Consider the following 15,240-nt stretch of genomic DNA (forward strand, 5'->3'; position numbering starts at 1 on the left):
GATCCTGTGGGTCTTTTCCAATCTTAGCGATTCTATGAGTCTATGATTCTATGAAAGCTGTGCAAAGAAAAAATAGTAGAAACCAAATAAGGGAAATTCAAAGCAAATCAAAGGCAAGAAAAACAAAGAAATACAAAGAAAAAATAAAGAAGAAAGAAGAGATGAAAGAGCAGCTCAACGCAAAGCAGAGAAAAGCAAAGCAGAGAAAAGCAAAGCAGAGAAACCAAAGTAAAAGAACAGTGAGAGGCAATGCAAAGCACAGCTCTGGAAAACAAAGAAACCCAGCTGGAACAACAACAACAACAAAAAAAAAACAACAAAAAAAAACAGACAAGTAATTCAAAGCAACGACAAGGAAATAAAAAAGCAATGCAAAGACAAGGACAAAAAGAAAGGTAAGCTCAAGAAAGACGCAGAAAAACCAAGCAAGAGAGAAGAGCACAAAGGAGCGCCCGCTGCCCTGTGCCCGCAGGCCCAGCCCTGCACAGCACTGCACACAGCAGTGCCATGGCGGCGCCCGGTCCCGCACGGCATCCTGGCAGTGGTAGTTCCTGCGGGGCCTGCAGCTGCCAGCAGGCCCAGGCGAGGGCAGAGGGCAGCAGCGCTGTCAGCCAGGAGCTCGCCCAGAGAGCCCGATGTTGGGAGCGCTGCACACCAGGAACCTTTAACTCGGGTATTTGTGTGAAGAACATCCCCTGAGCGGTTCAGAAAGCATAACTGCGCATTGCAGTCCTCAGTGTCCCCCCAGTGTCCCCCCACAGCATAACCCAGCTGCCATAAAGGCACCCGCTGCACTCTCTGCATCCCGGACTGCACCTACGGGTTCTGTGGGGGCTGCACGTCCCCCAGCGCCCCCACTGCGGTGACAACAAGTGCTGGGCAGTGCCAGCGGTGCTCACCTCAGGGCCGTGCCGGGCTGTGGGGACACACCGCTACCTGAGCTTTTGCCCGGCCCTGTGCTCTCCAGCACTCTCGGGTGAGTCCCGACTCTCCCAGAAGTCTCCTGTTCCCAGGAGCCTCCGCTGTTCCCTACGTGATCTCCGATGCCGGGGGATGGGCTGAGCGGCCCTTCCGGGTCCCGGCAGCACAGCGAGCAGCACAGTCGGAGCCTTCCTCTCTCTCCCATTGCAGTTCTTCATTGTAACTCTCTTTCTCAGCGTTACCTTCCATTTTTCTACCATTTGCAGTCCATTTCTTCTCTCTCCTTATCAGCATTGGGTCATTTTCCTTTCCCTCTCCCAAAAGGGGCACAAAGGGGCCCCCTTCCCCGCTCGCCCTTCAAACTCTCACCGCCCATCAGCTCTGCAGCCAGCAGTGCGCTCCCAGCCACCTCCACAGCCACGTGCCTCCTGCGGGCCCACGAGGCTCTGAGGCAGAGCTGCTGCACCCCAGTGCATGCACACGCAACCCTGCTACTTTGCACACCTGTGTGCAACCCAACCCATCCACACAAGCATGCTCACATGCACACGCATCACAACCCCTTTGCACTCCCACATGCAAACAGCCACACATATACATGAGCACACGTGCACCTCAACCCTTTTGCACACCCGTGTGCAAAGCTCTCCTCGCACACATCCATTTCGATGCCCACCTGTGCAGCCCCGCCCTTGCAGAAACCCATGTGCAGATATTGCAGCCCCATCCCTTCAGACACCCCTGTGCACGCACACATATGTGCGAGACCATCTTTGCACACACATGTGTGAACACACACCCTAGTGGGCCACACCTCCACCCTTGCACACTCACATGCAAAAACCTCTTTGCGTGCCCCCCATTGCATAGACATGAGTAAAACCATCCTTGTACACATCCATGTGCACTTGTGCACACACAAGCACACCCTTGCACAAGAATCTGAATGCACATGTGTGTGTAGATCCATACACCCATGTGCAAAGACTTCGCCACACACATACCCGTGCATTCACACCAACGTGCAATCACATCCTTGCAAAGCCCTGTGCACACTCCATCCGTGTGCATGCAAATGAGTGCAAAACCACACAGCCGTGTGCACACAGACCATGACGCACACATACAGATGCATGCGCATGTGTGCAAACCCATCCCTTTGCACACCCATGTGCATGAAGACACGAGTGCAGCTCCAGCCTTGCACACAGCCATGTGCACGCACACACACACAACACTAACATTCACCTGCAAACACCCTGCACACAGCCACGTGCAATGCACACTCTGATGTTCAACACCATCTCTGCACACCCCCATATGCACACATACCTGCACTCACAGCTCTAGGACAAAATGCCGCTCGCATGGCACAGCCGACACGCAGGTGGTGGGAAATGTCAGGAGGAAAGATGCCCCGCTACGCTCATTCATTCTCCTCTCTTTAATGAACGCATTTGGGCACAGCTGGAGCCCCATCCTGAGGTGTGGATTGCTGCAGGATTCCTCGTTTGGATGCTGCGGGGTTAACCCAGCCGCAGTCAGAGGGACACTCCTGGTGTGCTCTGGAGATGGAAGATGTGCCAGGAGCCAAGAAAAGACTTTCCCAGACAGCACAGGGTGCAATTCGTGGGATGGATGGGGACGTGTAGAGCAGTGCCCACAGCCCTGGGATCTGCGCCTGTCCCGATCTGCAGCGCTGCAGCTGAGGATGCCGGGTTCAGCACCAGAGCCCTAGGTGGGCTATGGGGGTCGTGGGACGGTGATGGGGGCCCTGTCAGAGACTTTGGGAGTGAGAAAGCCCAGGAAGGGGTGGAATTGGTAAGGGAAGTCTGAGGGAGGAAATATGGGGGTTCGGTGGGAGGCCAATGCAAGGATAAGGGGTGCTGCTGGGGACTGTGGGTCTCTATGAGGTCCCAGGTTGGCTGTGGGGGAAGTGTACTGGGTCTGAGAAGGTCCTGGAGGAGCTACGGGGCTCTGGGTGCGTGTGAAAGGCGGAGAGCGGGATATAAGCACATGGGAGGATATGGGCACACAGCCTGCAGGAGCAGAATGCTGTTCGGGAGAAGGCAAGAAGTGGGCTGCAGGTGAGACACTGGGGTGTGCTGTGGTATGGGGACATAGGGGGAATGGGGGGATGTCGGGAGAAGTTAGGGGTAAAAAGGGGGGGTGCGGGGCGGTGTTGGAGTGCCTTTATTTCTTCCTGAGAGGGGACTGGGGGTCCCAGTGGCCCAAAGGTGGGGCCCTGAGCCATAACCCCAAGTGAGCCGTAACCCAAGATGAACACAGAACCCTGTATGTGCGTGACCCCATGGCTGCACATGACCCACAGCCCTGGGTGAACCATACCCCCACACGACCCTGTGACTCCCTGACCCTGCCTGCCCCCATCACTCTGCGACCCGATGCCACGTGGCCCCAGAGCTCTGGGATCCCTGCCCCCACCTCACCCCGACCACAGAACCCTAGAATAACTCCACATCACCCCATCTGAGCCTACCATCCCATCTGACCCCATCGCTGTGACCCAGAACCCCACCTGACACCAAAAACCGTGCTGCTCCAGCTGACTGCACGTAACCCCATAACTTGGTGACCCTGCAGGACCCCCACGTGACCCATGACCCCGTGTCCTGACCCCATGTGGCCATAGAACCAGCTGTGTGTGGGGAAAAGGCATCCTCTCCTCAGGGTGGGGCTGCCACAGAGCTGCCCCAAAGAAGCTGTGGGGTGAGCTGCAGACATACGCCTACGTTTCGATTGCTGGGAACTGGCCAAAGGAGCAAGAAGAAGGACACGAATACCGGCTTCTGTAGGGAAATACCAGACACAAGGTTTGCTGGCTTGGTAGCTGCTGTTTCTCTAAGAGGACGAGAAGAGAACAAACCGACCCCACTGAGACTGGGGAAGGGACTGGAGCTGGGCTGCTGCGGTGCTGCGTGGCAATGAGGGATACCTGACCCCGCAATGGAGCTGGGACGGATGGAAGCAATCAACTCCTTCACGGGACAGTGGGAGAAGAAATCCAAGTCAGCTGCAGAACGCACAACGCAACTCCTTACCAAAAGGCACCCCAGACTGGGGCTGTTGCAGCAGCAGAGACAGTGCGTCTCGGAAGGGATCTCGCGGTGGGGAAGAAATGGCTCCAACGTCAGCACTTGGACAGCTGCTGCAACGACCGCGAGAAATGGACAAAGCACTCTGAGGGCAGCGCAGCACGAGCAGGAAGGAATGCACGGTGGTGCAGAAAGAGCAGAGAAGGATGGAGAAGAGCAGCGGTGGGATCCCCCTTGGGCACGCTCACCCACCGCTACGGGGCTCTGCAACAAGAAGCTGCACCCTGCCGTGGTCAGCACGGCTCTGTGTGCCAGCTGTGTGCTGCTGGAAACCATCTGAGCTGTTACGCTTTGGAGAGTGGCAGAGAGAATGTTCTAACGTCTGCAGGGAGAGCACAAGGTAGGGCCAGTGTGACAGCTGTGACAGCTGTTGTTCAGCAGACAGATGCTGAGCAGAGCACATCACGAACGAGAGAAGGCACAGCTGCAGGACGGAGCATGAGACACAGCAAGTGCGAGAGCTGCAAGAAATCCTGCCTGCCTGCCTGTCTGCATAGAAAAGCACACAATCAGCCCGAAAGGAACAGGTTGGCCATAGAGCTCCTCTGGAGAAACGGCACAGCGGATGCGTGGCGGAGACTGTGAGCCTGCAGTCCCCAGCCAAGGGGGAACAGGAGAGCAGTGAGTGCCACGGGAGGAGAGCTCCAGGAGCAGAAGGAGCTCACGGAGCAGCTGCGCGTTTTCTCCCTCGCCACGAGGAGGGAGAGTGCAGTAACGCCACAGCAATCAGGAAGGAGCTTTGCTGCTGCACCGAGAGCTGCGCCCGATGGAACAGCAGGGAGGAGAGCGTTTCTCGCACACCCCGCAGGCACTTGGGGGGATGCGCTGGGATGTGGGGAAGCCCTACGGGTTGTGGGGCAGCTAAAGGATGCCTATGGGAGGGCTACAGGGGCACTTTGGGGCAGCTATGGGGCAGAGCCACACCTAGGAGCTGCCTTTACCCAACACACTGCTGCTGGTGGAACTGCTGCTGGCCACGGGCCGTGGGCAGTGATGGGGCTGCTCTGGGGCTGCTCTAGGATGGCTCTGGGGCTGCTGTGGGGCAGCTATGGGACACACCCACACCTCGGTGGGGCTGATGATCCCCCACACGGAGCTGGTGGTGAACCTGCTCTGATTGTGGGACCTCCCCCATAGCTCCCTTGACCCCCATCTTGCCCCAGAAGACGTGGGCAAGATGAGGGTCAGGGGCAGATATAGAGTGCTGTTCTACAGCAGACCCAGAGCCACCCTACAGTGCCCCCTGAATGACCCAATAACAGCCCCATCACTGTCCAGAGCCTCCTCTGGGCATATGGTACTCACAGGGCTATGGGTGATGTGCAGCCCTGGGGTCACGCGGAGTTGTATGGGGTAATGGGGTCACGTACGGACCAGGGCTCCACCTTTGGGCCACAGGGAACCCCAACCCCCTCTCAGGAAGAAATCCATAAATGCACTCCAACACCGCCCCACATCCCCCACTCTGACCCCAAACCGCTCCCCACATGCCCCCACACCCCCTACATCCCCATGCCACCCCCTGTCCCCGCACCCACAGGTCCCACCTTTACCTCACACGTTGCCTTCTCCTGCGCAGCACTCTGCTCCTGCAGGCTGTGGCCCATACCCCCAAATCCTCCCACGTTCCCACGCACCCGTCTCCCCAGTGCCCCCCACGTCACTTTCACCCACAGCTGTGCCCTACACCTTTGCCAGCTCTGCATTCCCCTCCTGCTGTATGGGATCTGGAAGGATACGGGGGTGAAGAGGGGCCCCAGGTGGGCTATGGACGTCCTGGGACGGTGATGGGGGTCCTGTCGGGGACTGTGGGATCCCAGGGGTGACCTGAGGGGAGTTAGGGAGGTCCAAGAGAAGATATGTGGGGGTTCAGTGGGAGCCCAGTGCAAGGATAAGGGGCGCTGTTGGGGACTGCGGAACTCTATGAGGTCCCAGGTTGGCTGTGGGGGATGTTTACCAGGTCTGAGAAGGTCCTGGAGGAGCTATGGGGCTCTGGGTGCGTGTGGGGGGGGAGAGGGGGATATAAGCACATGGGAGGATATGGGCACACAGCCTGCAGGAGCAGAATGCTGTTCGGGAGAAGGCAAGATGTGGGCTGCAGGTGAGACACTGGGGTGTGCTGTGGTATGGGGACAAACGGGGAATGGGGGGATGAGGGGAGAAGTTGGGGTTAAAAAGGGGGGGTGCGGGGTGGTGGTTGAGCACCTCACACATTGCCTTCTTCTGCACAGCATTCTCCTCCTGCAGGCCCATATTGGCCCATATCCCCAAATACTCCCAGGTTACTGTGTACCCGTCTCCCCAGTGCCCCCCATGTCATTTTCACCAACATCTGTGCCCTACACCTCCCCCTGCTCCGCATTCCTTTCCTGCAGCAGCCAATCCTGCCCTAGCTGTGTGGTGATATGGGATTTGGAGGGAAATGGGGTTGAGGAGGGTCAGCTATGGGGATCCTGTAAGGAACTTTGGGGTCGGGAAGATCTCAGGGGGGTTCTGGATGAGGTAAGGCAGGTCTTAGGGAGGAAACATGGGGGTTCAGTGGGAGCCCAGTAGGGAAATGGGGTACTGTAACAGACTATGTGGTTCTGTGACGTTTTGGGCCAGCTATGCGGAAGGTGAAGAGGTCCTTGAGGGCCTATGGGGCTCCGTGGGGGTCGTGGGGTAGCTACAGGTTCTTGGATGGGAAATATTGAGGGGACTATTGGGGCGCTGAGGGAGTTATGGGTGGGCTGTCATGGGAAAGGAAAGGGCAACCTTGGGGAAAGCACAGGGCAGCCAGGGGGATGGAAGGGAAACCTACAGGAATGCAAGGGGAACCCGGGCTGAGGCAAGGGAACAGCTAGGGGAAGAAAAGGGAGCGTCCCAGTAACTGAGTTCTTCTTTCACATCCACATCTTCCACTTCCCAACTTAGCTTCAAAGTCGCAGACGAGCTGCAGTAACGCTGCCCGTCTCCTGCCTGTGTCAGAAAGAGCTGCACGTTAACGGGGTGCAATTGCCATTAAAAAGCCAACTGCATCATTGCAGTCACAAAACCCTCCCCTTCAGTATCTGTTACAGGCAGATGGCCATGCCCTTGCTCAGGAACCATTCCTACAGAGCAAGGGAAGTCCTTCACTGCCTTAGGGCGTGAGTAACACAGGAGGAGCTTAAAAGCCTCCAAAGCACGCTAACAAGCCACCGAGTGCGGAAGCTAAACACACCTTCTACTTCAAGAATTAGCAAGACGAATAAATGCACCCTGCTGCTGGAGAGGGCTGCGCTGCATCTCCTGGTGCCACCCTTGGGTTGTCAACGCGCTGCCCATCCACAGCACACTTTGAAGTGCCGCAGCCTTGCAAGAAAGAACAGGGAGTAAAGAGCTCTGCCTTGCATTTGCTGTGAGAACACAGAGATGAGCCGTACAGCCCTTGCTCTCAGAACACACACCTCTTCTCTTACCAGCTTCTTTCATTCCTGCGCAACGCTGTTCAAACCCCTCCTCCGTCTCTCCCTTCACAACGCAATACGCAGTCTCTCCGCACCGACGAGCTCTGGGCTGCTTCATGCCTGTGCCGTCATCGGGACCTCCAGAACAAACCTTGGAGTTCAGAGGTTTGATTAGACAAGCGCTCTGTCTAGCACAATTCACCACCTTCAACACTCTAAATAAGTGACGCACGGAGGTCTGACGTCTTTGAACGCACCCAGGGCCACAAACACTGAGAACTACAAACATGGAGAAATTCAGATACAGATCAAATGGCACTACAGAGCAACACCGCTTTACCTCCTCCGCACCAACGGGCTCTGCAGTGCCCCACAACGTCTGTCAGTGGCAGGCTGTGAGGAACGGCCCCGCAGAGTCACGCAGGGTCTCCTCCTCCTGCTCCTCCAGACGCCGCATTCCTTCCTCTGGCACACAGAGCTCAGCTGGTGCTGCTGCAGGCAGTGCTTCCCGTGTCTGCCCAGCCTAAAGCCATCAGACAACGTCAGCGGATGCCTGGTGCTCACATACAAGCACAAGTGCTGATGGCAAATGACCGCCAAAGCACAGACTGAATCGCTGGTACCTTGCAGTGAGGAAAGGCTGAGATGCACAACGTCCTCACCAGCTTGCTTGTTTGAAGTGGAGCTTCAGCAGCAGCTCCACTCATGATTAAGTCCTCCAAAAACTTTCTTCTTTCTTCCTGAGCAGGAGACTGGATACCAAAAACTTCTCCAAAGGCACTTGTTAAACAATACCTGTGCCTAAAGCCCAACGACAAAACACGTTTCAGACCCAAGACCAGAAAACAATCATATTCTATCCCAATACAATTTCAATTCCCACTTACATTTCAGGACTAGCATTTCACCCACCCTGCTATGGAAGGGGGAACAGAAGGGGGAACAGAAGGGGGAGCCTTCTAGCCCCACATCCCCTAATAGCCCACCCCACAGCGCCTTATCGCCCTATGGCCCCACACAGCCCCTTATAGATCCATATCCCCCATACACTCCCTGTAGCCCCATATATCCTTATAGCCACTCCTATCCACCCCCCACAGCCCCCTATACCCCACATTACCCAACAGCCCCCCCGTATCGCCCCCACAGCCCCCAAAACTCCCATATCCCCACCACATCTCCCCCCCTGCTCCTATACCCACAGACCCACCTCAGCTCCGGGGGACACCGGGAGCAGCGCTGGAGGCTTGGGGGGGCCCGGCCCGGATGCGGGCAGCAGCACTGCGGCGGTGGGGGCCCCGAGTCCTTCAGCCGTCCCAAATCCCCGCATCCCACGGCGGAGGGGAGGGGAGGGCGGGGCGGGGCGGTTCGGGCCTCAAACGGTTCCTCGCCCCGGCCCCGGCCCCGGCCCCGGCCCGGAGCCGTTCTCCGCACACCTCCGGCGCCGCTGTCCTCAGCACCGCTTTCGTTGTGCCGCGCCTCCGTCTCGGTGCTGCCCGGACAGCTCTGGCGAACAGCGGCTGCAGCGGCGGGGCCGGGCTGAGGGAGCGGCGCCGTCTGACGGGACAGCCGGGCGGCCCGAGCCGGCTGCTAACCGCCGCTCCCGCGCGCTGCGCCTCAGCCAATCGGAGCCGGCGGCGCTGCCGCTGGCCAATGAGACGCCGGAGGCGGGCCGGAGCTGCCGCTGACCAATGAGAGGCCGGAGGCGGGCCGGAGCTGCCGCTGACCAATGAGACGCCGGAGGCGGGCCGGAGCTGCCGTTGACCAATGAGAGGCCGGGGGAGAGGCAGAGCGGCAGTTGTCGAGGAGGGGCCTCAGGGTGTGCCCTATTGCTATAGGGGATGGGACTGGGACTGGGACTGGGACTGGGACTGGGACTGGGACTGGGACTGGGACTGGCACTGGGACTGGCACTGGGATTGGGATTGGGACTAAAGGGTGTGGGACTGGGATTGGCATGAGGGAGTGGGATTGACACGTGGGAGATGGGGTTAGGATGAGGGACTGGGAAGGAGACTTGAAACTGGGATAGGGATGTGGGACATAGGATGTGGGACTGTGTCAGCGGTTTACGGGCTGGTTCGGCCCAGTTCCGTGACCAGCGGGGCGGAGGGATTTCACAACATCCGCGCCTCCGGAAAAGGGAGACAGGGGACCCCAAAATAAATAAAGACAGCGGGCACGATCTGAGGAGAAACAAACTAATTTCCTAAATACGGTATCAGAGTGCAAGATCACACACTGTAATACAATATAATTAGACTCGAAGCTAAGAAATCAAACATAATGAGAGGAAGAGAATCTGAAAGCTGTAGGCCTTCCAGTAGGACCTGAGGCGATGCGTGCGGTCGGGACGAGAGCCGAGGGGAGAAGAGAAGAGAGCATCAGGTGACTTTGCCAGAGGTTATATCTCCTCTCTGAGCGCAAAGCCCCCTGGGGAATGGAGTTCTTCTTCTCTTCCGGACAGGTGCCCGGAACTGGAGCAGTAACACTTTAACTCCCAATGCACTACGTGACGTTATGACGTGGAATACCAGGAACCAAAAATCATAAAACCAGGACAGACTGGGACGTGGGGTTGGGATGTTGGATGTGGATTGGGATGTGAGATTTGGGATTGGGATGCGCCGTGTGGGGATATGGATATGATTTTGGGAGGAATACGGGGTGGGATACTGGGAAATGGGGTATATGTGGGATGGGCTCTGGATATGGGATGGACTTGGAACGGATATGGGATCATAGAATCATGGAATCATAGAATGACAGAATTGCTCAGGTTGGAAAAGACCTTCAAGATCATCGAGTCCAACCACAGCCCGACCATACTGCCCCAGCTCTAACAACTCACCACTGACTCATGTCCCTGAGCACCACATCTGGACGGCTCTTAAACACATCCAGGGATGGTGACTCAACCACCTGGTTGAGACCTGGTTGAGACCTGCTCCAGCACCTCCATGTCCTTTCTGTACGGAGGTGCCCAAAACTGAACACAGCACTCGAGGTGAGGCCTCACCAGTGCCAAGTACGGGGCAGGATGACTCTCTAGTCCTGCTCACCACACCGCTCCCGATCCAAGCCAGGATGCCATTGGCCTTCTTGGCCACCTGGGCACACTGCTGGCTCATATTCAGCCGACTGTCCGTCAGTGCACCAAGGTCCCTTTCCGCCAGGCAGCTTTCCAGCCACTCCTCCCCAATCCTGTAGGGTTGCCTGGGGTAGTTGTGACAAAATGCAGGACCTGACGCTTGGCCCTATTGAAGCTCAGAGTTTGCCTCGGCCCATCGATCCAGTCTATCCAGGTCCCTCCGTAGTGCCTTTCTCCCCTCCAGCAGATCAACACTCCCTCCCAACATGGCGTCACCTGCAAACTTACTGAGGGCGCACTCAATCCCCTCATCAAGATCATTGATAAAGATGTGAAGTAGGAGTGGCCCCCGTACCGAGCCCTGGGGGACACCGCTCGTGCCTGGCCACAAACGGGAAGATCCTGCTCTGGGTGTACAGACTGGGCTGAGTCCCCGTCTGAAGACAAAACTGCCAGGACCCAAACAGCGTGGAGGCAGAAGAGCCGTGACACCTGAGGTATCTTTAGGCCTGTGGTGGCAGCTGAGGGACACGGCCATCTGTGGTGCCCCATCCTGCCCCGGAGGTGGGCATGGGGAGCTGGGGGGCTGTGACACGGCACAAATGACTGCAGGCAGAGGTATATAGAAAAGGGAACACAAAACATTTAATAACCTATGGTAGAAAACAAAGTGTAACAGAAACAACAATATTCCTAAAATTGCCATCCCACAACAATTGAGCGCCCAGACAATGTCCCATCCACTGCAGTGCTGACTTTGGAGCACGGCTCGGTTCTGGAGGTGAGGCATGGGGCTGTTGCTGGTGCCCCTGGAACGCTGCCGCTGCTGCCTGGTGCTGCGGGGCCGGCGAGGAGCACAGCGTTACAGGTAGCCGTAGTCGTCGGCTACGGCCATGTCTATCTCCCGCTGCACCAGGAACTGCACGGGGCCGATCTTCATCTGGTGGGCCGCCCGCTGCCGCTCCTCCTGGGCCAGCTTCTTCATGAGCTCCCGATTGGGCCGCTGCTCGGCTGTGATGGGCCGCGACTTTTCCAGCACTCTGGGCACTGTGGCACGGCCACCCCGCCGGGGCCCAAAGTGCAAGGGGTGCTGTGGCCGAGGCTGCCGGTGGTGCAGCTGTGATCGTGATGGTGGGTACCTCCACAGCAGTGAGCACCTCTGCAGGGATTGACGCAGGCAGCTCGGTGCCATCTTCTTGGCTGCGTCCTCCTCTCGTGCCGTGGTGCGTGGTGGTGCTGGCGCTGCCTTGTTTGTGGCACTGTGTTGGGGCTGGAGGGCAGCTGGGCCAGCGCTGGGTGTGGGTTGGGGCTGCACAGAGGGTGGCTGGCGCACCGGCCCCACCGCAGTCACCCTCTGCCCCAGCGGGTGCACGGCCTGGATGGATGCACACAAGCGCATGTACAGCTCACTGGCAGCACCCGCTCGCACTCTGCTGCTGGCTCCTGCGCTGGCCCCAGACGGCTTCACTTGCTGTGGGTGTCTGCGGCCTCTTCTTTCTGTTCTTTCCTTCAGTGGTGGCAGCTTCCTTTTCTTGGCTGGAACAGTGCTGGTGGGCTGCTCCTGCTGGGAGCTCTCCCTTTTCCGGGGGGTGCCAGCAGGCGCGGGGCGCTTGGTCCGCTTGGTGCTGCCCCTGCTTTTCTTTTCTGCCACCGGGCAGGAGACAGAGCCCAGTGACGGTGGTGACTGAGCCTGAAGCCCCTGGGGCTGCCTTTGCTGCACCTCCTCGACAGGCTGTGTGGTTTGGGCTGAGGGAGGTGTGGTTACAGCCAGGGGAGTCAGCCGTGGACTGAGCCAGACACTCTCATGTGGTACGACGGGGTGCAGCGGAGACAGTCCACACTGCAGCTCAGACAGGAGCCCAGGGGATGGTGGAAGTCCCCAGAAGGGATCGGTGGGGGTCCCGGCGGCAGCCTGTGTGTCTGTGCTGAGCTCTCTGCTGTCCCTGGGGTAGTCAGGGAGCTCAGCGATGAAGCATCCTGGGGCAGGGCTGCTGCGGTGCTCGTGGGGGACCTCAACAGCTCTTGCCACATCTGAGAATGCAAGAACATCCCCCAAAATGGTGATGACAGCCTTGCCACACCCCCTCTGTACAAACACACACCTGCGGCTCTGCAGCCCCTAAACTCACCACTGATCCAAGAGAGCAAACCCTGAATGTCCGTGGTGTCCTCCGGCACATCCAAGCTGGTCGCCACTGCTGGGAAAAGCAAGAAAATCCCAAAGGGTCGTTGCCTGCTCTCTCGTACCATGTTCACAGTAAGGTATCTTGGGTGATTCACATTACAAATCAGAACAGGAAAGGTAGCAGGAAATCCCAGGGATTAAGACCCCAAGCAACACGCAAGGAGAACAGTCCCACAGAAGAACAGTCAGGAAGCCTAACTAACTAGAAAGACAGTGCACCAAACCCAGATGCCTGTTGTGTGTCTGTACCTCTCTTGGGTGTTGTGCCACACTCTGCGCTCCTCTCCTGGCCTTCCGCATGGCTGCGCTTTGCTGGAAGGCCGCTTGCATCAGCTTCTAACAGAAAGGAGACAAGGAATGCATGAAGAGCATCTCTTTGGAGGAAGATTTGAGCACAGCCAACCACAAACTTCTGGTCTTCAAGACCAGTTACTTCCATTTGCCTCTCCGCTGCTACAGCGCTGTGCCACTTCTGCAGTAGGCACAGATCTGCCATGCCCTTTCCTCTCTCCTCCATCACACACCCACCCCTTCACGCAGCCCTGTTTAGAGGCAGGTACCCACACCGCAGCTCAGAACAGGTTCTTACCTGCGGAGGCTTTCCGTTTTCCCCGTTGCCCCGCACCATTCTGTGGACGCGCAGGCTCCGTCCCTACCACAACATATCATGTGTTGATCTCACAGATACCAGCAGGCAGCAGAAGCCCATGTCCCCCCAGAAAACAGAAAGATGCTACTTTGACAGCCCAAACACAAACTGATAGTCCACTTCTCACTGCTCCCTCCTGCACTGCAAATGGATGCTCCCTTGACATCCCCCGCAGCACTGCACCCGCCCAGAGGTAGTACTCAAAAATCATTCTTCCATGCTTCACGACAGAGGGCTGAAAAAACTCACTTTCGCATGGCAGTAAGGACGGTCCGTCCCCGTCGCGTCCCTCTGTGCGCTGAAAGGCGCAGTTGGACCTCTGGCAGCCTGCTGGCTGCTGTTCCCAAACACAGGGAACTGCGCCGCCCTGCTTTTGAAGAGAAAAAGGAAGAAACGGTGGTGGGAATGGGCACCCCAGGTTGCCAGAGATAGGATATCAGAGTGCTGAGAGGCTAATTATCACTAAGGGAAAATACCGCCTGAGCCATGTCCTTGCCATTAGCCTTGGCTGTCAGCAGTGGGCGCAGAATCCAACCGGTTATTGAGGTCACAAAGGACCAGTAGGGCTCCTCCTGCTCCGTCCCTTCCCTTAAAAATGAGACAAAGGAAGAAGAACCAAGCAAAAGAAACCCAGCCGTACCTCTCCACTCACAGGACAGAAATAGGAATTGCAGTCGTCTCCTTGCTGAGACATGACCGCTGTCTCCGAGAAAGCCGAAGTTCCCAGGGCTCTCTCTGCAGGAACTTCTCTGCTCTTGGAAAGAGCTGGCCTCACTCTTCCTGAGACTGCCTTGATCTCTGAAATCTCCTTTTGGACAGGAACCCTGCAGAAAGTACCAACAGGTGGAAAATTGTGAGGAAGAAGCATTTTCCCAGCTTTCTTCTGCCAGGCAATGTAGTCTCTTGAGGAGGGCAATGTCTGGAAACCAGCTGGCTGCAAGAGCTGCCCAACGCTAGCTCCAGCTTGTGTCTGACTGCCATGGCTTCTGTGAGACGGTGCTCTTCTCCATCTCCTCAGTAGCTCTGCACCCAGCCATCCGTGGGGCAGTGAGGCACAAGTTGCTCTCTGTGAAGTTTGCACTTTCCTTCCTTTTCAATGTCTGACGTGAAGGTGGGGGCCCGGCAGCAGATTTCCAGGGGAGGAATGACATCTCCTCATCCTCACCGAATCGTGGGATGGGATCTCAACAAGAACCCATTTCCCCTGCAAACAGCCATGCTGAGGGGCACCGCGGGATCTGGGAGCTCCTCCTCAACCCAGCTTTTCTGCTGAGACACCTCCCGGCAACCACCCAGCACCAAACCCAGCTCACCTGCTCGGCCCGCTCAGCCCAAGCTGTGCCCAGCTCATGCACACGCCACAGCGGTGCTTCTGATGGGCACTCGCAGGGTGATCTGTTCTAAGGAAGGCCCAGAGCTCAGTCTGCGTGCAGCACGCTCACCAGAGCACCAGCTCTGCTCACCAGCTGTGGCACAGACGCTCCCACCCCAGCAGTGTTTGTGACCTCAGCGATTACCCACATCGCTTCGTTGCTTACGTCATAAGTGAAGGAGATGGACGCCTCCCAGATCCAAATTTTAGGAAACCAATTCCAGGGTCACCCAATGGGTTTGTTTGAAGTAAAATAATGAAGAAGTGAAGATGATTCTTGTGCAGCCCAATAAAAACCAGTAAAGACCAGTAGGGCTTCCTAGTGGTCAGTGGAGTCCCAGAGAAACGTGTAGGAACCAGTAGGAGTTCATCCCAGTACGGACGAGTAAAAGCCAGTAAGGACTAATATGGCCTCATAGTGGTCTGTGGAGTCCCAGAGGAACCAGTAGAAAACAAAACCCAGGGCCAGTGCTGGAAT

General features: G+C 57.1%; 1 protein-coding gene and 1 non-coding gene across 5 annotated transcripts; both read right to left on the reverse strand.

The window, feature by feature from the left end:
* Positions 1-6,489: 6,489 nt before the first annotated feature.
* On the reverse strand, positions 6,490-8,239 carry LOC121106964. Of its 2 annotated transcripts, none has more exons than XR_005840221.1 (4): positions 8,089-8,239; positions 7,466-7,616; positions 7,240-7,370; positions 6,490-6,995 (listed from the first exon to the last, which is right to left on the reverse strand). It is a non-coding gene; the product is annotated as an uncharacterized LOC121106964 (transcript). The 2 variants fall into 2 exon arrangements; XR_005840220.2 differs by having other exon boundaries at positions 7,478-7,616; positions 8,089-8,236.
* Positions 8,240-11,195: 2,956 nt separating this feature from the next.
* LOC121106917 (proteoglycan 4-like) lies at positions 11,196-14,927 on the reverse strand. Of its 3 annotated transcripts, XM_040648676.2 has the most exons (7): positions 14,704-14,927; positions 14,031-14,214; positions 13,640-13,757; positions 13,331-13,393; positions 12,991-13,077; positions 12,686-12,754; positions 11,199-12,587 (listed from the first exon to the last, which is right to left on the reverse strand). In XM_040648676.2, exons 1-7 carry the CDS (start codon positions 14,739-14,741, stop codon positions 11,419-11,421), a joined length of 1,728 nt encoding a protein of 575 aa, XP_040504610.1. In that variant the 5' UTR covers positions 14,742-14,927; the 3' UTR covers positions 11,199-11,418. The 3 variants fall into 3 exon arrangements, with proteins under 3 accessions (XP_040504609.1, XP_040504608.1, XP_040504610.1); XM_040648675.1 differs by lacking the exon at positions 14,704-14,927 and having other exon boundaries at positions 11,196-12,587; positions 12,686-12,751; positions 14,031-14,691; XM_040648674.1 differs by lacking the exon at positions 14,704-14,927 and having other exon boundaries at positions 11,197-12,587; positions 14,031-14,691.
* Between the last annotated feature and the right edge of the window lie 313 nt (positions 14,928-15,240).

Source organism: Gallus gallus, chromosome 16, assembly GCF_016699485.2.
Source record: "Gallus gallus isolate bGalGal1 chromosome 16, bGalGal1.mat.broiler.GRCg7b, whole genome shotgun sequence".
In the NCBI taxonomy this organism is placed as follows: Eukaryota; Metazoa; Chordata; class Aves; order Galliformes; family Phasianidae; genus Gallus; species Gallus gallus.